The 21,854-nt window shown below is 35.2% G+C and overlaps 1 protein-coding gene across 1 annotated transcript in view; it reads left to right on the top strand.

The window, feature by feature from the left end:
* Window positions 1–16,205, top strand: part of LOC309857086 (small ribosomal subunit protein uS5-like) — a 480,706-nt gene extending 464,501 nt beyond the window's left edge. Inside the window, exon 2 of the mRNA XM_082749968.1 lies at window positions 15,281–16,205. Within this exon, the coding sequence (XP_082606094.1) occupies window positions 15,281–16,161 (881 nt within the window). The 3' untranslated portion in view covers window positions 16,162–16,205. The remainder of the gene's footprint in view (window positions 1–15,280) is intronic.
* The last annotated feature ends 5,649 nt before the right edge of the window (window positions 16,206–21,854 follow it).

The following is a 21,854-nucleotide window of genomic DNA, read 5'->3' on the forward strand; positions in this document are numbered from 1 at the left end:
ATTCTATGATCACTACAAATATAGCCACCATCTGTCACCATATAACACTATTATAATATCATTGACTATATTCTCTACACTGTCCCATATCTCTTTTTAAAATCTCTGATTTTTATGTTTTCTGTTATTCCAATTTTCGACCTCATTTTACTTGGTTACTTTAATAAAATATGCCTGATTACACACTCTATGCTGAAAACCATAGCATTTGATTTATAGTAGTCTTCTTCTTCTTCTTCTTCTTCTTCTTCTTTCTTCTTCTTAATTAACATATAATGTATTATTAGCCCCAGGGGTACAGGTCAGTGAATCGCCAGGTTTACACACTTCACAGCACTCACCACAGCACATACCCTCCCCAATGTTCATAACCCCACCACCCTCTCCCTAACCTCCCCACCCCCCCCCCCGGAAACTCTCAGTTTGTTTTGTGAGATTAAGAGTCTCTTATGGTTTGTCTCCCTCCTGATCCCATCTTGTTTCATTTACTCTTTTCCTGTTCCCCAAACCCCCCACATTGCACCTCCATTTCCTCATATCAGGGAGATCATATGATAGTGCCTTTCTCTGGTTGACTTATTTTGCTAAGCATAATACCCTCCAGTTCCATCCATGTCAACGCAAATGGCAAGATTTCATTTCTTTTGATGGCTGAATAGTATTCCATTGTGTATATATATATATATATATATATATATATATATATATATATAAATATTTATATATATATATATTTCATTTGTTGATGGACATCTAGGTTCTTTCCATAGTTTGGCTATTGTGGATATTAATGCTATAAACATTTGGTGCACGTGCCCCTTTGGATCATATACAGTCTTCTTTACCTCTATCAGAACCCCAGGAAGCTTTATTTATTTATTTACTCACATAAACAGATGATCCAACACAACGTTTTTTGATATTCAAATGTATTATAATGTCTTACCGCTTAACACTATGCTTACTGCTCTCTTTCACTGTCTGACTATATCCTCATCATCACTATGCCATTTAATGAGAAAGAACATTTGAACTCAGAGTTCTCTCCATATCAGGGAATGAAGACTCCACCCTTCTGTTTGTGCAGGTAAAATAAATGTTGATGTCTGTCCTGCACATCCCCCATCCTGTTCACCAGAATATTCACCATCAAAATATATACACAATGAAAACCATACCTCACCACTTCTATTACCACCCAGCATGCTAAAAACACCATCATATGTTCCTGAATTATTGACTTGATTGATAACCCCACTTCCACACATACTGCACTCCTTTCTCCATGCAAATTTATTTTGGTACAGCAATTTAACCTAAAAATCAAGTCATATGATTTTATTCTGCTGTTGAAAGACTTTTGGTATCTTCCCCTTTCATATTAAATAAAAACTGAAGGCATTTCAATGTACTAGAAGGTCATAAATCAATACGTTCTTCCTCTCTCCACCACTATGAACTCCTCATTGGCCTCCTTGCTTTTCCTCAAAAGTAACAGACAAGCTGTTCACACAAAGTCTATATACTTACTTGCTCTGCCTAGAGCAATCTTTTCCTTTAATATTTGTATAACACTCTCCTTCACTTCCTGGGTCTTTGTGCAAATAACATCTCATAAATGAGATATAACCACCCAAAACAAAATAAAATTAACTTTCATCCCAGCATTCCCCAATGGCTTTTACCTTTCTTGCATTTCTTTGTATCACTTAACACCATCAACCATCAATCATTATTCTATTACTGGTTTATTTTCTTATTTGAGACAGAGAGAGAGAGAATTGGGAGGGTGTGCAGAGGAAGAAGAAAACACCCCACTGCCTAGAAAGCCTGCTGGGGAGTTACATCCCAGGACCCTGAGATCATGACCCAAGCCAAAGGCAGTCACTCAATGGACTGAGCCACCCAGGTGCCCCTCTATTATTGGTTTATTTCACTATTATATTTCAAAAGAATGTGAGCTCTTTGTGGTCAGGTATTTTATATGTTTTATTAATTGAAGTATTCTCAGAAAGGTAGCTGGCAGATTGTAAGGGCTCACTAAACTGTATTTTGTTGTTATTATTGGGCTCCTTTATGGGCTTTACCTCTTACGCTAGAAGTCTATCCTTCAGATGTAAGCGATAAGAATAGAGCCCTGCTGCCTGTTCAAATGTGTAAAAAGCCTGTATTAAGTGGATATTTTAAAAGCTAAATGAATGGCTTAATAGTTGTATATAGGGGGAAAGGGAACATATTTTCCACAGTTTAGAAGTGGAGTTCTTTTATAGAGTTCTTGTACAAGCCTACACTATGGAACGATAATGGGCAGTTGTACATTACAATTATACAAACACTTTGGTAATTTATATCCTTTTTTTGTAATTCTTGACTGGATCATTTAATTCCTTAGGAGCATTATAGCATTTCAACTTTTCATGTTCAATAAACTTATTGGGATTGCTACCTTTTTTATTCAAATGGAGAAATAGTCATGATTTAATCTAAATAAAGTGTTATTGATTGTGTTGTTTTCTAGGAATGAGTCGCACATGCTAGTTTAAAAGTTTTGTTAAATTCCCAAGTCTGTCACTGATAAAAGCCTTTTGTAGATTAGTAACTTGATCAAAACGGAAAAGTTATGTATCACCTATTGTTATACTATCTTTGTTTCCATCTTGCATTGTAATAACACCCATCTTAACTCTATTTAAGACAAATCATTGCCAGATGGATTTCTGGCATTGATTGCAGGATATGAAATCTAGTATAACTAAAAGTTTTTGGTTTTAGTAGCATATAAATCAATTTAGAATAATATATGTATTTGAATATAAGATAAAGTTTTAAATTATTTGGCAATAATAAACTAAACTTTTTTTTTGTAAATTTTTATTTTCTAAAATTTCATTGAGCTCTCTTGCAATAAGAAACAAGTTACAAAAAATTAAGGTTTATTTACCCCAATTCAAAATTATTAGGAATATAATCATAGAGGTTGAAGTATTTAAAATATTGAACCCAAAATGTTTTATTAGGTAAATTCATGAATGCTGAGCATTCACTGTTAAAATATACTAATACTATTGATAGACTGGTAGAAGCCTAAAATCAAATATTTATTAAATATTTATATCCATATCTTTTCATAGCTTGGTAATTCATTTCTCTAGCATTAAATAATATTCCATTGTTTGCATGTACTACACTTTCTTTGACCTTTCACTTATGGAAGGATATCTTGGTTGCTTCCAAGCTTTTGTCAGTTATGAATAAAACTACTATAGACATCTTTGTGGGTATAGATTTCATCTTCTTTGGATAAATACCAAGAGCTGCTACTGCTGAATCATCTGGCAAGAATATGTTTAGTTTTGTAAGAAACTGCCAAGTTGTTTTCCATTCTTTATTCTCAATACACATGGAAGAACATTCCTGTTGCTCCACATCCTCACCAACATTTCGTGTTCTGTTGTCAGTGCTCTGGATTCTGGGTATGTACTGGTGTCTCTTTTTTGTTTTAATTTGCATTTTCCTGATGACATATGATGTGAAGCATCTTTTTATATGCTTATTTGCCATCTGTAATATTTTCTTTGGTGAGGTATCTGCTAAGGCCTTTGGCTCATTTTTAATCAGGTTTTTCCCCCATTGTTGAGTTTTTAGGGGTCTTTGTGTATTTTTGATTAACAGTCCTTTGCCAGATGTGTATTTTGCAAATTTTTTCTCATAGTCTGTGCTTTGCCTTTTCATTCTCTTGGCATTGTGTTTCACAGAGTAGACATTTTTAAATTCAGTGCTTGTGCTTTTGTAGCTAAAGTTATTGCGAAAACCAAGGTCATTTAAATTTTCTTCTATATTACCTTCTACATGTTTCATGTTTAGGTTTATAATCCAATCTGAGTTCATTTTTGTGAAGAGTGTAGGATATCTGCCTGGATTTATTTTATTTTATATTTTTAGATTTAGCTTCACCATTGCTACAGAACCATTTGTTTAAAAGATTGTATTTTGCTCTCTTGTATTGCTTTTGCTTTTCTATTAAATATAAAATATAATTGATAATATATATTCTGTTGCTTTAATCTAGTCTCTCTGTGGTATTACAATATCATGCTTACAATTATTGTTATGGTAAACTTTTTTTTAAGATTTTATTTATTTATTTGACAGAGAGAGAGATCACAAATGGGCAGAGAGACAGCCAGAGAGAGAGATGAGGAGAAGCAGGCTCCCTGCTGAGCAGAGAACCCAATGCGGGACTCGATCCCAGGCCCCTGGGATCATGACCTGAGCCGGAAGGCAGAGGCTTAACCAACTGAGCCACCCAGGCGCCCAATCGCTTTAGTAAACTTTGAAGTCAGTCCTCAGTCTTTGTTCTCCTTCAACACTATGTTGACTATTGTGAGTCTTTGCCTCTCCATATAAACTTTAAAATAAGTTTGTTAATATTAAAAAAAAAGAACTTGCTGGAATGCATTAATTGTGTAGATAAACTTGGAAACCAGTGACCTCTTGAGCTTAGCAGGAATTAGACCATGGACATCAGTTGTCACAGTGGTGCCTCTGGCAGAACCTATTGCAAATCCCTAGGCAAAATGAGACCTCAAGGATCTGAGAGAATGTCTAAGAAGTACTTGATACATCCCTTGGGTATGGTTTATTAAAGTGTCCACCTGTCTGAAAGCTGGGGAATCTAGATAAGGGAGGGAAAATTAGTTATGATAAAACATATCAACAAACATCAATAAATTTTGTAAAACTAATTGTCATGGCTCATATACAATATGACCAACAGAGGGACCATCAGAAGGAAAGCATCAGTTATGTTTATTGTGAAATTTTTTATTCAAAATAAAGCAATGTGAGGGGAAGACACAATGAGAAAATTACCATTTTTTAAATGGTAAACATCTTACAAAATGGAATAGGTTTTATATTCTAAGTAGTATATTGAAAAGTAAAACATTGGGGCGCCTGGGTGGCGCAGTGGGTTGGGCTGCTGCCTTCAGCTCGGGTCATGATCTCAGGGTCCTTGGATTGAGCCCCGCATCGGGCTCTCTGCTCCGCAGGGAGCCTGCTTCCCCCTCTCTCTCTCTCTCTCACTGCCTGCCTCTCTGCCTACTTGTGATCTCTGTCTCTCAAATAAATAAATAAAATCTTTAAAAAAAAAGAAAAGAAAAGTAAAACATTAAAAAAATAAAATTTCAGGGGCACCTGGGTGGCTCAGTGGGTTAAGCCGCTGCCTTTGGCTCAGGTCATGATCTCAGGGTCCTGGGATCGAGCCCCGCATCGGGCTCTCTGCTCAGCGGGTAGCCTGCTTCCTCCTATCTCTCTCTGCCTGCCTCTCTGCCTACTTGTGATCTCTGTCTGTCAAATAAATAAATAAAATCTTTAAAAAAAAATAAAATTTCAATGAAAAAAATTATTTAATTTTTAAAAAGGTTAAAAATAGCAGAACCATTTTTCTTATAACTGGAAAATACACTGTATATACATCTATCAAAATAACTTGTCATGGGGGAGCCTGGGTGGCTCAGTAGGTTAAAGCATCTGCCTTCGGCTCAGGTCATGATTCCAGGATCCTTGGATCGAGGCCCACATCGGGCTCTCAGCTCAGCAGGGAGTCTGCTTCCTCCTCTCTCTCTCTGCCTGACTCTGCCTTATTGTGATCTCTGTCAAATAAATAAATAAAAACTTTTATAATAAATATTTGAAAAATAACTTGTCATGTCTGGAATCAGGAGCATATGGAAAAAAATAATATCTGAGGACAATACTTCTGCCATGTTTTGTGCCTTGCTAATATTTTTAAACAGTCAGGCAAATTTTAGCCTTATTGAAATACCTGCTAAGATACCTGCAGTGCCTTTTGGAGCCCTATGACTATAAAAATTAATTGCAAATATTCAAAATGTTTACTATGGTGTCACTATTTAGGGCCACCACCAAGTATGTTTCAGAAGTAAGCATAACTGTTACTCTTCCATAAGGCAAAAGGGCATATTTTCAGGAGTTCCATCTGCTGTACCAGGAGGTGAATCAAGTAATGATTTTTGTCTATAAAATAATTCACTTTTCAATCTAACATTCCTCATTCCACATTATAATAATAAAAACTAGGAGGAGACTAAAACAAACAAACAACTACAACTACAACAACCAGCTTTTCCTACAGTGGAAAAGTAAATATAACCTTAGGAGTAGCCTAAAATTTATTTTTAAATATTTTAAGATAAACGTTTTTGTTAGAAAACCATATATTTTATATTACTAAGAAATAACAGGCAACGTTTTATTAACTTCTAAAAAGTCTAGTTACTTGTATTTATCTATTAAGTCATCTCTTTATGAAGTAGAACATGATCACACCTCTTGTATCTACCCAAGTTTGTATGCTTTGGTTGTTTTATGTTTGCTATTTCCTTGCTTAATTTTTACAATATTTGATACATAATAGTATCTTTAAGTCCATCTATGATTTCACAGAATTTGTTTGAACTTCATAAAAATGTACCATACTTTTTGCACTGTCCTTGTTTTACTTCTCTATTAGCTTTCCAAGTTTTATTCACTTTAGAGTGTGTAGCTATCATTTATTTTTACTCCTCCATAATGCTATGTTTACAAATTTGTGTTTATCTGTACTTTTAAAAATATCTTAATTATATACCATTTCTCATCTCACGTAACACTCATGTTACTTCTACACTTATCAGATATTATGTAACTGAAAACCACAACTCAGCAACAATAGAACACCATTTTTCAAAATTAAATGGCTTACCAGAATTCTTTAATTCTATCCTTTATTTGTATTAGATGACCCTTTATTCTGGTATTTGGCATTGTTCATATGGAGGAAAGCTTATAAGTTGATATTCCATAAATAGAAGGATTTTTATGATCGATTAATTATTTTCATTTAGAATGCATAGAATATGGTTGATTTAATATTTCTTTCTTACTCTCTGCCTGGAACATAGTGCTATCTATGCAATAGCCACTAAAATATTAAGTTAATTACCTAGACTTTAAACTGCATATTAATAGGAATAGCATACAGAACTCTTCTCAGATTGGGACACCTGGGTGGCTCAGTCAGTTAAACGCCTGAGCCTTTAGCTCGGGTCATGATCTTAGGGTCCTGGGACTCAGTTCTGCAACAGATTCCCTGCTTAGCCGGGAGTTTGCTTCTCCCTCATCCTGCTGCTCCCCCTGCTTGTGCTCTCTCTCACTCTCTCTCTTACAAATAAATAAAATTAAAAAAATAAATTCTTCTCAGATAGCTAATATAGAATATCGTCTTTGTATTCATCAAAGGGAAAGTGCCATATAATAATGAAATCCAGACTATTTCAAATTCACTTTTTAACCAGTAAGAAAGTACTGGAAACAAGCCAAAAATGTCTTCAATGAATTAAAGAAATAGATTGATTTTCAATATCTTAATGTTTCTAATGTTAAATTGCAAGATTTTTATACTAGATATCAGTGTAAATATTCATTATACAAGGATATTCTAAAAATAAACCTGAGAAAACTACTTGACATATATGATGACAAAAACCAATGTCAGTTTGGGTAAAACTTACAACACCTACCACCTGAAACTCTTGTTCTATATGGTGCCATCTTGTGATTCTGGGCAGCGGCAGTGAGCCACAGCTTCCAGTCAGCTAGAAGATTACAGGGGTGAACACCTGATATTCTTACAAGCATTCTATATATAGAATATATATATAGAATATATATATTCTTCTTTTTTTAGTGTAATATTTAATAAATTGCATGTGATATTTGATACTTTGTTATAAAATAGGCTTTGCTTAAGATGATTTTGCCCAAATGCAGGCAAATGTAAGTGTTCTGAGTATGTTTAAATAAGCTTAAGGTAAGCTATGATATTTGATAGTTTTGGGGTATTAAATGCATTTTCAATTTTTTATGTGTTTCTCTGTACATAGCCCCCTTGTAAGCTGAGGAACATCTCTATATGTATATGTCGCCTTGGTATGGCTTACATATTATTGGCATGAAACATCTAGAACAGTACGTGTGCCATAGAATTGTCTACAACATCAAACAAGTTTCTTGAAAACTTGTGCCAAAGGGGTTATGTCTTTAAGGATTCTTATTTCAGAAGGGTTCTCTCAAACGTAAGATTTTTCAGAAGTTAAGTGAAAATCTGACCAAACTAAACATTTTTCCATTTTCCCTAGTGAGCAAAGATAGCTAAAATCTATCTGCCATTTTCAACACTGTACTCAACGATTGTAATTCTAATTTAAGAACAGATTATTTATATCAAAACCACATGTTGGCCTAATCTTATACAATATTCATAAGTCACACTCAAACCCTTGGACACTTTTATTTGTTGAGTCTATATGGTACTACGGACATTCATCTTTTTTGACCTCATAGCTTCATGTATGTCTATACTTTTGAAAATACATGCATCATAGTTCCATTGTAAAATGTCTGGGTTATAAAATGTGCTATGCTATCAAAATGGTAATAAGAACATACAAATGACCTGATGTAATGAACTGGACCAGATTGCCAGATATCACATTTCATACCAGAAAGATTCAGTGGTAAGTTTTAAAATGGCCAGCTATACATTGACTGAATTATAACTCATTTAACTTCTTTCTTTGTGTACAGTATTATACATTAGTCAGTATTATAGTAGATAAGTACTTTGGACAGATGTAAATATGCTGTAATAAAAAATGTTTTTTTTTTTTAGTCCTTTTTACTTGTAAGACTAGCCACAAATACCACGCCTCCCCCAAAATAATTTGCAATCCAAATTTATCTCTAAATGAATTTATTGCACAGAAAAATATGTATATATATATATATATACACACTTACAGAAGACATGTTCAAAAATAGTTACACAACAGCAGGGCCCTAAATGTAAGCAGTATAGTTGTTTTGTTTTGTTTTGTTTTGTTTTGTTTTGTTTTGTTTCTTTTAAAAAAAGAGGTTATGTGAAATATTAGGATTTTATTTCCTGGCGTAGTATTTCAAGACAGTTAACTACACCTATGGTGTCAACAGCCTCTTGTTGGCAGTATGATTTTATTGGCTCCATGGAATAACAGCAAGAATTTACTATTGCTTCTTTCTTTTATGACACACACAGAAAAAAAAAATTGACACATTTGCTCAAGACCAACCAGAATCATTTTAACCTATCAAAATTGATGGGAGGCCTTCACTGCCAAAGTCACTGCTGCGTTTTCACAATTCACTGCAGACAATCTGCTACTCCCATTATGATAAAGGAGAGAAGAGTCATAATCAGGGAAGAAAGCTAGATTAATACTTGTAATTATCATTGAATATTTAGCCTGCTATAGGTTTATTATTATTAGTGTCATTTGATAATTTTCTCTCATTTTATTAAACACAACTGTGAGTAATTATGCTACCTAATATTTCTCTGTATTGGCTGACTAGCTAGCAAACATTCATGAAAATATCCATTAGCCACACATATAAAATGCTGCATTATGATGCTGTTGAATCAGAACATACCACTACCTGATCCTGTAGCTCTTTGAGGATTTGCAAATCAATTAATTCTATGTTTATTGGATTCTTCCCATACAATTAGAAAATTTATAATCGAGTCCATGAACATTATTAGTTTTACCATTTTAAACCAGCAATCACACTTTGATTTTTACAACAAAAGCAGAAATATAAACACACACATTTGGATCAGTTTTCTCTTAGTCTGTCTGGACTTCAAAATCCTATTCCTCAAGATGATGCACACCAAAGTTCTGGATTAAACAAGAAATTAGATGGCACCTGAACACTTGGTTTAATATTCTCAAAAGGATTATGCAACTTCTTTCTTACAATATGACATTGTTTTACAAAGATCCACACTTTTGGGCGCCTGGGTGGCTCAGTGGGTTAAGCCGCTGCCTTTGGCTCAGGTCATGATCTCAGAGTCCTGGGATCGAGTCCCGCATCGGGCTCTCTGCTCAGCAGAGAGCCTGCTTCCCTCTCTCTCTCTCTACCTGCCTCTCCATCTACTTGTGATTTCTCTCTGTCAAATAAATAAATAAAATCTTTAAAAAAAAAAAAAAACAAAGATCCACACTTTTATAATGTTAGTATTTATAATAATCAATAAAGTCAATTAATCATGATTAAAAATCAAACATAAAAATTTCTACTTTTTGCTTTTGCCCCCTCCATTTAGAACTTATTTATAGCCTGATAATTCAAAGGTCCCTATGTTTATGAAAATCTGGACAGAAATAGCTCTAAGATCCCATTCAGAACTTGATATTAATCTAAGTCTTTTGGCTCCATTTATCCTGAGAGCAAAGAGTAGGACAAAGGATTTGAGTACTGTTAGTTTATCTGGGAGATTATCCAAGGTAGAAAAGAATGGGAAAGTGATACAGTGAAGAAGCAACTTTGTCAAAGAGGTACATTGTTGATATAATTGTTGTGGATAGAAAATGAAGGCTTGATTTTACTGAAAGGTCCTGAGAAACTTCTTTAAGTTGTCCTCATGAAGACCTGAAAACTGACAATTTTACCTATGGTTCTTATTTCCACTTCACTGAGAGCTGTCCTCAGAGGACATTAACTCTCCTACACTTTTGGGTTGTGTTGGAGACATTCTAAAATGAGAGAGAGAACATGAGATGCTATCAGTGTTAAGTAACTGCAATTTCCATTGGAACTATCCACCACAGGTTTGGCTATAATCAGGTGTTGGGCCTTGATATCAGAGGGATTTGAGGCAGTATCATTTTAGGTTAATCATTATATCTGAAATTTCCAAAAACTACAACTGATGAAACTTTGATTATAAACCTATAAATATAACAATAAATCTACAGTATTCAAATTATTTTCATAGAAATACACAAACAAAGCATCAACTGATTAATATTTAAATGTTACAAAATACTGAACTGAAAGAATTTGGTCATATAACAACGTGTAAGAAGTAGAGCTTAGGTTTAGGTTAGAAGTCAGGATGCATTTGGGACTCAGTTAAGAAATTGAATGGAGGGACGCCTGGGTGGCTCAGTGGGTTAAGCCGCTGCCTTCGGCTCAGGTCATGATCCCAGGGTCCTGGGACCGAGCCCCAAATCAGGCTCTCTGCTCAGCAGGGAGACTGCTTCCTCCTCTCTCTCTGCCTGCCTCTCTGCCTGCTTGTCATCTCTCTCTGTCAAATAAATAAATAAAATCTTAAAAAAAAAGAAATTGAATGGATGTCTGACTATCTTATAGGTTTGCTAAAAATCAGTGACTTTGTGTTCACGTGTGGCTATGCGGGAATTTTTAACTTTCTCTAAGAAGTTATTAGATTGATTATATAATGGCAGTAAAGGATGGGGAAAAGCAAAGTACAAACCCCATAAAGACAAAGACACTGAGTATGAGAAAAGAGTAATAGATAAGAAGAATCAATGCATTTGAGGAAAATGGGAATTGAAATACACAATGATTGTTGATTTTTTTAGATGCAGAAATCAAAACTAGCTTGCAAGAAGGAAATAACAGAAGACATGTTGTGAAAAGGCAGTAACGTGGAATAAAGGAGTAGGGAGAGCATATCAGGTAATTTGGATAGGAAGGAGTTAGGAGATAATTGCTTGATAAATTTTATATGGCCCACTTAAATGCACAGATTTCTCTTCTTTAAGTTATATGGAGAACAGGGTGTCCTTTCTCTTCCCTTTCAGAGCACCCGAGGTGTACTCTTTCAGACTGAAAACCTGAAAAGCTCAGGACTCAGTTGCTTAAGCACAGCTGAGAGGACATATTTCAATTAAGATTTACAGTTTGCTGTAGGTAGTAGACTGTCAAAAGTGGTTTAACCATATTTTTCATTTAACAAGAAGACTACAGAGAGTGTTTTCTGGTGTTGGTTCAGAGTCTTAAGAAAGTCAAGTGAACTATCTTAGAGGTTTTCATGGCTTTTTATTCACAGTTGCAAAAATTGCCGTTGGAGTTCTCACTATTAAGCCCACATTTCTGGCAGAAAGATAGAGGTAAAAGAGAATGATATCTTGTACGACTGATACTTTGTCATAAGGTTACAATGTAACTAGAAAAGAGACAATAAAATATTTGATGTTGTTTTAAGTTTCCTTGTTGTCAATCCCTCAGTGCTTTCTGATATTAAAGGAAAGAGTAGATGGATATTGACCTGGCAACTATCAACACCTGTCAGTCTCTCTTGGATAACCAATATCTCTATAATCTCTTCTTCCCAGTAAAAAAAAAAAATAAAATATATTCATAAACCACACTGTGCCATCTCAAGTTACTGCACCAAGATAAAATTACAATGATTTTCAGTTGTTCCAAATGGACAGAATACCCTTCCTTATGATATCATGTCTTATAAGATAGATAATTGGCTTGCTACCAATATACCCAGATGAGACTGTGGAAGAGACAGGAAAAAAATAATAATATTTATTTATTCCTTGGGTTGACCCTGTTTACACAGATGCATTACTATTAGAAAAGGTTGGTTTGGGACATTGGAATGAATTTACTTAATGGGTCTGTATGTAATTGGGTTGGAGAAAATTTTTAATTTCTACAAAAATTATTAGAATTCTATCTTATTCCCTTTTGATAATTTTCACATGTTAACAAAGCCAACGTTTTTGTCTAGCAGACAAGATCTTAAATCCTAACAAAACTCAATTTTTTCCTTTTTTTTTTTTAAGTTTGAGAGCCTCATGTTCTCTCATGTGCTTTAAATACAACTCAAAAAAACAAAAGGAGCTAAATGGGGCAGTAAGCCCAGACTTTTTATTTTAATTTATTTATCTTATTTTTAATTAAAAAATTAAAGATTGTATTTATTTATTTGAGAGAGAGAGAGCATGAGTGGGGCAGGGGGATGTAGCTGCAGAGAGAGACTGAGAAGTATACTCCTTAATGAGCAGGAAGCCCGATATGGGGCTCGATCCCAGGATCCTGACTGAGATCATGACCAGAGACAAAGGCAGATACATGTGCAAAATCCCTTTTTTTCTGGGAAACAATACTTTACAAGAGATGTTTGAAAAAGTACTTGGGAAACAACTTTAATCAGAGATACAAAAATTTAATTGACTTCTGTAAAGCTACAGGGATCCAAATGATGGGAATCCCAGGCCGTTTAGGTTGTGGACCACAGAGTATTCTTCTCTGTAATATTTTATTTTCTTCCATGTCTACTAACTCCAGTCCAAGTTCACTGATCTCTTTTTAGATAGTGCAAAACATGGCAAAGAATACCAAACAAGTGCCCAATATTCTACATTTATTACATCATTTCTAACATATAGAAGTGTGTTATCAAGGCTGGTTCTGTGAACGAACCTAGTTATGCTAAAGTGTGTTTTGTTCTCCAAAAATTAAATTCATGATTATCACACAATTATAAAATACTTGTGTCAAGAATTTTTATTCAAAAATTAATAAGAGAAGCAGATATTAAAACTAGTTCACATGGTTATTTGGGATATAAGCAGAGTTGTGCAGCAGAAGTGCTCTGGGCCCATAATTTGGGTTATAGAATTTATGTTTTCTAATGAAAAATCACTAACTTGCATTATTGTTAACAAGAATCCTGTGCATTACCATCAGTTTTCTCCATTATAACCTCTTGCTCTACAGTTTGTAAATAACTTTGTCAATAGCAAGCTAATAAACGGGGTGACTCCAATGGATTGAGATAATCTCCAGAGTTTCTGCTACATAATGAACAGGACTCCATTGAAAGGACACCTAAGAGTTTATTTTGCCCAAAAATTTGATCACTTTTTTCACTGTCCTTACCTATTTTCCAAACCTAGTTCTTTTCAGTCTACAGACAACCCTGTATCTGACTGACTTGTTAATTCTGGGAATGTCTTGCAGATTAATTTGCTTGCCCGAGGTGGTTCCTCTAATTGATGTCTAAGAACCCTAATTAGTTAAGAAAACTTTTTTTTTAACATTTTCATTGCTACTTATTATTATTATTATTATTGCTAATATCTCTATTATAAATAATTCACAAGGGCATCCTTCTGACAAAAGACCAAGAGCTGGCTACTAGTAGAAAAAGTACATTTGACTCTGTCAGTGAAAGTGGTAAAGGGATTTGAGAAAATAAGGCAAAGCAGTGGAATTATGTGTTAAAATTTTAAATATTATAGACACATTTACTTAATTTCTAATACTGCTTATAATTAAAAAAGATGTTTTCCATGAACCACGCATTACAACAAATATATTGTTTATACAGATTAAATTTTCATCAAAAGGGACGCCTGGGTGGCTCAGTTGGTTAAGCAGCTGCCTTTGGCTCAGGTCATGATCCCAGCATCCTGGGATCGAGTCCCGCATCTGGCTCCTTGCTCGGCCGGAGCCTGCTTCTCCCTCTGCCTCTGCCTGCCATTCTGTCTGCCTGTGCTTGCTCTCTCGCCCACTCTCTCTGATAAAGAAATAAAATCTTAAAATAAATAAATAAATTTTCATCAAAAAATTATAAGTGTATTTTTTTGTAGGATCATGATAAGCATTTTGCAGATGAGAAAAGTGAAATTTAGAAAAGTATGTCTCTTCAAATCCCTCATACAATATCTGGCCTAGATAGAAGGATATACTATCACAATTGAGGAAGATAATTGAGATTACTTAAAATGATAAACTTTACTGTATAGGGTTTTTTACAAGTTTGCCACAGATTCACATTTTTTAAAATATATATCTATTTGTGTAAAGAGAATGCACTGAGAAGTAAAAAGATAGTGATATATCAGTGCTACCAACTAATGGCTATAATATCATCACCTTATTTATGAACAATGAAACAGTGTGTAATATTTAAATAAATTTAAATAAATTCCTATTTATTTTATATATTTATAAATTTAAATGAATTCCTATTTATTTATTATTAAAGAAATTCCTCTAACAAACAGTATGTTTTGAAGGTTGCTAGCAGGAAAGTGTTGTACGACATGGAAGTAATCAGAAAATGTGATCTAAAATTCTGCTTTCAAGGGCGCCTGGGTGGCTCAGTGGGTTAAAATTCTGCTTTCAAGAAGCTATAACAGTAAGTACTGAGCATTAGCTATTATATGCTATGGATGAATAACTGAAATCTACATTTGAAACTATTGGTACACTATATGTTACCTAATTGAATTTTAAAAAGTTAATAAAAAAAACCACTATTTTATAAAACAATATTCCCAACAGGCTCTTTTGCTTTAAAATACTCACTTTGTTTCCTCTCCGAGAGAACACCAAATGGCAGATGACGCCGGTGCTGCGGGAGGGCCCGGAGGGCCCGGGGGCCCTGGAATGGGAGGCCGCGGCGGTTTCCGCGGTGGCTTCGGCAGCGGCATCCGGGGCCGGGGCCAGGGCCGGGGCCGTGGTCGGGGCCGGGGCCAAGGCCGCGGAGCTCGCGGGGGCAAGGCCGCGGACAAGGAGTGGATCCCCGTCACCAAGCTGGGCCGCCTGGTCAAAGACAAGAAGATCAAGTCCCTGGAGGAGATCTATCTCTTCTCCCTGCCCATCAAGGAATCTGAGATCATCGACTTCTTCCTGGGAGCCTCCCTCAAGGACGAGGTTTTGAAGATCATGCCTGTGCAGAAGCAGACGCGCGCGGGCCAGCGGACCAGGTTCAAAGCATTTGTCGCCATCGGAGATTACAATGGACACGTCGGTTTGGGTGTCAAGTGTTCCAAGGAGGTAGCCACTGCCATCCGCGGAGCCATCATTCTGGCGAAGCTTTCCATTGTCCCTGTGCGGCGAGGCTACTGGGGGAACAAGATCGGCAAGCCCCACACTGTCCCGTGCAAGGTGACTGGCCGCTGTGGCTCTGTGCTGGTGCGTCTCATCCCCGCCCCCAGAGGCACTGGCATTGTCTCGGCCCCTGTGCCCAAGAAACTGCTGATGATGGCTGGTATTGACGACTGCTACACCTCGGCCAGGGGCTGCACTGCCACCCTAGGGAACTTTGCCAAGGCTACTTTCGATGCCATCTCCAAGACCTACAGCTATCTCACCCCTGATCTCTGGAAGGAGACTGTGTTCACCAAGTCTCCCTATCAGGAGTTCACGGACCATCTTGTGAAGACCCACACCAGAGTCTCTGTTCAGAGGACCCAGGCTCCAGCTGTGGCTACTACATAGTTTTATACAAGAAAAATAAACTGAACTAAAGCTTGAAAAAAAAATACTCACTTTGTAATGAGAGTCATTACTTTTGTCTAGCCAAATCTTATAGCACTGTTTATCCCTTCCCTGCTTTATCCCTTCCCAGTATCAATAAAGGCTCACTTGGGTTACCTAGAAGCCATGAGAAAGCTTGTAATAGATCTGGCTGGTTTTCACCAGCAATTTGACCACCATGTGCACAGGGAAGTCTATTGATAAAGGCTTTATTGCAATAAGTTGCAAATACATGGATGATTTTGAATTCTCTTTCTTGAGGTCTTGTTTCATGATAATAAATTTAGGGTGGCTTATTGGAATGGATGTTATTAACATATCTTCATAGTTATAAGCACATGGAATTGTAAAATAGATGAATGAATGTGGCATTACTGACAACTGTCCTCATTTTGAAATCAAATTACAGTGTACTAAGATGAGGAAGCAAAGCAGATTTGGGATTATGAGTGAAATAATTTAAAAAAGTCTTGGGGTATGATCAGACTATTGGGTAATTCAGTAGAAAAATGTCTACTGATTGAGATTCTGTGTTCCCTGATTTCAGAGAGAAGTTAAGATAAATAAGTAACACGAGGAGACTAGGAAGCCAAACATAAGTGATAATTTTGTGCCAGGGTGTGTTTACATCTGTTTATCTTCTTGCTTTACCACTAAGGTTGCTCCTAGAGGAGAGTTTAAATATGTGTTGGAGCTAATCTCTGTGGATTACACAAGAAACCACATCCTACAGCTCTCCCTGAAACACCCCTTATGATTTCAATGTAATTTGGTTTTTGCATTTTTAGAAATAACAAAATACTTTGCAAACTCATCTACTTTATTACCATCACAAGTGAGTCAGCTGACTCCACATTTTAACACAGTGACAGTCACAGAGGAATGGAGGAATGAGTAGAGTTATCAATATATGTGCTTTTAAGAAGTATGACAGGGTAGCAGCTATTTCCAGGAACCAAAACATGGGTCAGCAGCTGTGCAGGAAAAGTGATGGAATAAATGACTCATTTCAGAGGAGTTCTATAACATATTAGTTCTATAATGTATCTTCAGCCCCCAATTACCCGCTTTGATCTAAAGATAAGGATTTACAGTTAAGGTCCCATTTATGATTTGACTGGTGTGGTCTGAATCATTTTTACTATTGTTTTGACTATTACTTGAAGCCTATAGTAGTACTTGGGATATGTGTTGTGTATTCTGTGAACATGTGCTATTTTTAGATTAGATAATTTCTGTCTCGAACCCCTGTTCATTTGTTTGTTTTTGTTTATTTGATAGTGGTTTCAGTAAATGGATATATCTGAAAAATTGCAAAGCCACTATTAAAACAAGTTATTATTATATATAGCATGGAATTGCACATTCCTCCTTTGAATCCGACAGAGCTTCACCATATCCTTAACAATTTGGGAAAAACATGCTATTATTTTTCTTTATAAAATTTCTCCTGTTAGGCTGTGATGGTTGTCATCAGCAGTAACTCCTCTGAAGGCTTTGTCAAAAGAGTTGAAAAAATTGGAAAGGTGTGTGAATGAAGCTGTTTGCTGAATATAAAGAAAAGAGCATTGAAGTACAATTCACACTCTTACTTCTCCTTCTATGCTTTCAGATGTTTGACATTTGAAAATTTTGCTTCTAGAAGAGATGCCCTATATAATTCTTACTTTAAGGAGCAAGTTGCTTTTATAATTTTTTTATTATTCTACCATTCCAGTATTTCCATTTAAATTAAATTCAATACCATTTAAAAAAAATCAAAAGTGCAGCCAGTATTCAATTCCTGGGCTAAATAATTTTAGAAAGCTTTGTGTTATTGAACCTACAGGGTTTTTCTGTAGTTTTAACTCTTTCTTTCTGTGATTTTTCCCATTAGTCACGTAAGTGACTGCAATATAACAGACATTGAGGATAAAGAAGGACTGAATAGAACAATCCTTGGCCTCATGAAGTTGAGAATCTAGCAAGGGAGTCAAACAATTCAATCATTCAGAGACAATTTATTGAGTGCCTGGTCTAAAATGAGCACAACAAAACCCCAGGCCAGAGGAATCATTTTAATGGGAGAGATAGATAATAGGTAAGCCAACTTTAAAAAAAAAATCGTACTGCTTTTTCTTTAATAGAGATGCATATTTGAACTAAATAAGCACATTTTAAAAAGAGCAGTGATTGAGAAGAGGTTTTTTAACTGAGTGGTCCGAAAGGGCCTCCCTGAAAAAGTCTGTTTTGAACAGATTTCTGAATAATATCAGCTAGGAAGCTGCGTAAAAATCTCAGGGATGGGTGATTTTTCCAGTCGAAAAACTCTAAAGGCTCCAAAGTCACAATAGAGCTATAAGTTTCTCTAATAAAGTAACTTCTGACAAAGAATGAGAAGAAATAACTAACCCAGGTTTGAAAGAAAAGGGACAGACTTTCTATGGAATTCATATTTAATTAAAGCTCTAAAGGACAAAAATACAATAGAGCAAAATTCTGGTCACGCTGATATACCTAACGAAAGTTCATAAACAAGGTGTGGGTAGCAAAGAGTGTGTGGGAATGTTGGTAAGAACAGTGGGGAAGAGTCATCCCTGAACATGTTCTTAAATGAAGCAATTCTTGGGTTGTATTAAAGGGTAAATTGGAGTTTGCCTAAGTGATTAGAGAAGGATGCCTCAGCTTATGGAAGTTCAAAGCCATAAAGATGTGATAAACTACTGCAGATATTTTCATGTATATTTGTTGTTGCTTCTAGTAATGGTGATCTAAAAACTCCTACTTAAGACAACTAAAAATCCAGACAAAATAGCTTTTAAAGTTAAAAATATCAGAATGATTATAAAAATAAGTGAGGGATTACTGGGCCAAAATACGAAATACAATGAGAGCCTAGAGATATATGCCCTGAAGCCATTTTAGCTATGAGAGCATTTGAAACTGCTAAAACACACTGAGCTGTGTTGTTAATAGACTCTTGATACTAGAGAAACAAATCCAGCAGCAATCAAATTTGAGGACTTTGGTACAACCCAAATTTAACTTGAGATCCACAAAGCACAAGGAGAAGCAGAAATAAGACTATAGCCTACCTTGCCTTCTGTGTAAACTGAGAAAGCCAATCACTGAATTTGGAGTATGATTGTCTTGTAGAGTCTCAGATATAAGAGAAAATCCTACCAAGGAGGACCATACCGTTATTATAGCTCTTAATTATCCCTACTCAATAAGAGTTTCAAATATAATGTCTTGAACATAGCAAAATGTAACAAAGCACACAAAGAAAAACCATTAACAAGATTTGATAGACAAAATGGGATTAAGTATGATGTTAAAATGATCAATAAAGATTGTAAAATGGCTTGATTACTCTGCTCAAAGAAATGAAAGGGGAAGCAAATTGAACAAAAAACTGACACTAAAAATGATATTGAGAAAGGTTTTATAAATGAACCAAATGGATACTCTAGAACTTTAAAGATATGACAGCTAATTTAAGATACCACAGGGGTGCCTGGGTGGCTCACTTAATTAAACCTCCAATTCTTTTTCCTTTTTTTTTAACACCTTAATTTTATTTTATCTCTTTCAATTTGTCTCAGGTCATGATGTCATGGTTGTGAAATAGAGCCCAGAGTTGGGCTCTGTGCTGAGCCTGGAGCCTGCTTAAGATTCTTTTCCCTTCTTTTTCTATCCCTCCCTGCACTCTCACTTGCTCACTCTCTCTTGCTTGCAAATAAATAGATAGATAGATAGATAGATAGATAGATAATAGACAAAGAAAAATAAAAGCAGATTATGAAAATAAATATAAAGATTTTGAAATGAAAACAAGTTCAAAATAAAATAGAGAAGACCTACACAGCTAAAAGTTCATTCAGAAAATCTACTATTAAAGAAGTCAGTATGACACAGTGTTAAGATATCAAAAGAAATGAAATCTTGCCATTTGCGACAACATGGATGGAACTAGAGCGTATCATGCTTAGCGAAATAAGTCAAGCAGAGAAAGACAACTATCATATGATCTCCCTGATATGAGGAAGTGGTGATGCAACATGGGGGCTTTAGTGGGTAGGAGAAGAATAAATGAAACAAGATGGGATTGGGAGGGAGACAAACCATAAGTGACTCTTAATCTCACAAAACAAACTGAGGGTTGCTGGGGGGAGGGGGTTTGGGAGAAGGGGGTGGGATTATGGACATTTGGGAGGGTATGTGCTTTCGTGAGTGCTGTGAAGTGTGTAAACCTGGTGATTCACAGACCTGTACCCCTGGGGATAAAAATATATGTTTATAAAAAATAAAAAGTTAAAAAAAAAAAAAAAGATTTGAGCATGTACTTTACAGAAAGGGTAATCCAAATGGCCACTCATATATAAAAACTGTTTATCTTTATTATGAATCTGGAATTAAATTAAATTAAATTAATAATAAATTAAAACCTAAAATGACATACTATTACACACTTACCATATTGGGCCACAGTAAAATTGCCTTGCAAGAATGTGAAAGAATGAAAGTGCCCATAATAAAAACATTTGAGGTAAGTTGGACAATATTTAGAAAACTTAAAAATAAAAATAAAAATTTGGTCCATTCCTAGAAATACAACATGGAACTAAATGAATATTTTCACCAGGATATGCAAACAGATGATTATAGCTATTTCATTCATAACGGCAGTTCAGTAGTGGTCTATTTGCACAATGTTACATTAAATAAGAGAGAATATTAACAAACTGGGAGGAGGGGCTAGGTTGTTATCAGAAACAGATCTTCTATGGTGCTGATTATGTTCTATTTCTCAAAATCTTTAAGTTAAAAAAGTTTTCAAATTTATATCTAGATAGATAGATGATAGATAGATATCCCAGAAGCTGCAATGCTAGGCTAAGACCAGGCTTTAAAGGGCTTTTCTATACTCTACTAAATACTTGAAACCATTCATTATATCATAGCTCAGTGTTCAAATCTCCATTTGATTCCTCAGTTTCCTAATATTTACCTTAAGGTGACCTGATCCAGACTTTTGATCACCTTTGTCTAAATATTTCTATTTTAACAAAGTCCTTTTTAACACTGAGAGACTAAAACTGAGAAAAATACTCTTTTATCTCACTAGAGTGGAAAATATATAGTTACCCATTAACTAATGATATGCATGTCTACATTAGATCAATGACATTTTTAATTCTTGGGAGCTTTTGGTTAAATGAAATTTTTAAGCTTCCTTTAAATGAAGCTTTAAGCCATCACCACATGAATAAAATTAGAGAACCAAATGAAAACAGGCCAAGTATTTACAGAGTAATAGAATGTGCAATGGTAAGAGTACAATTCTGAAATCATAAAGCCTAAATTAGTGTGATGCATTTTTGCTACCCATGTAATCATAAACCAGTTATCTAAATGTGTTAGCCTCAGTTTTTTCACCCATGAAATGGTGATGATAATACTTATTATGCTGCGTTGTTGTGTGTATGTGATGAAGCATGGAGCATGAGAGTCTCATATTCCATGCTAAAATGATAGCTATTTTTATACTTATAATAATTCTAGTAATAGTAATTAAATTCTTCAAAATGGTAATATTCATTTATATTGAGGCATTGTATTGACTATTCATAGACACATTTACCAAAATAAATTTCATTTTACTTTACCCCCTC

The sequence above is a fragment of the Mustela nivalis genome, assembly GCF_964662115.1.
Source record: "Mustela nivalis genome assembly, contig: HAP1_SCAFFOLD_335, whole genome shotgun sequence".
Lineage (NCBI taxonomy): Eukaryota > Metazoa > Chordata > Mammalia > Carnivora > Mustelidae > Mustela > Mustela nivalis.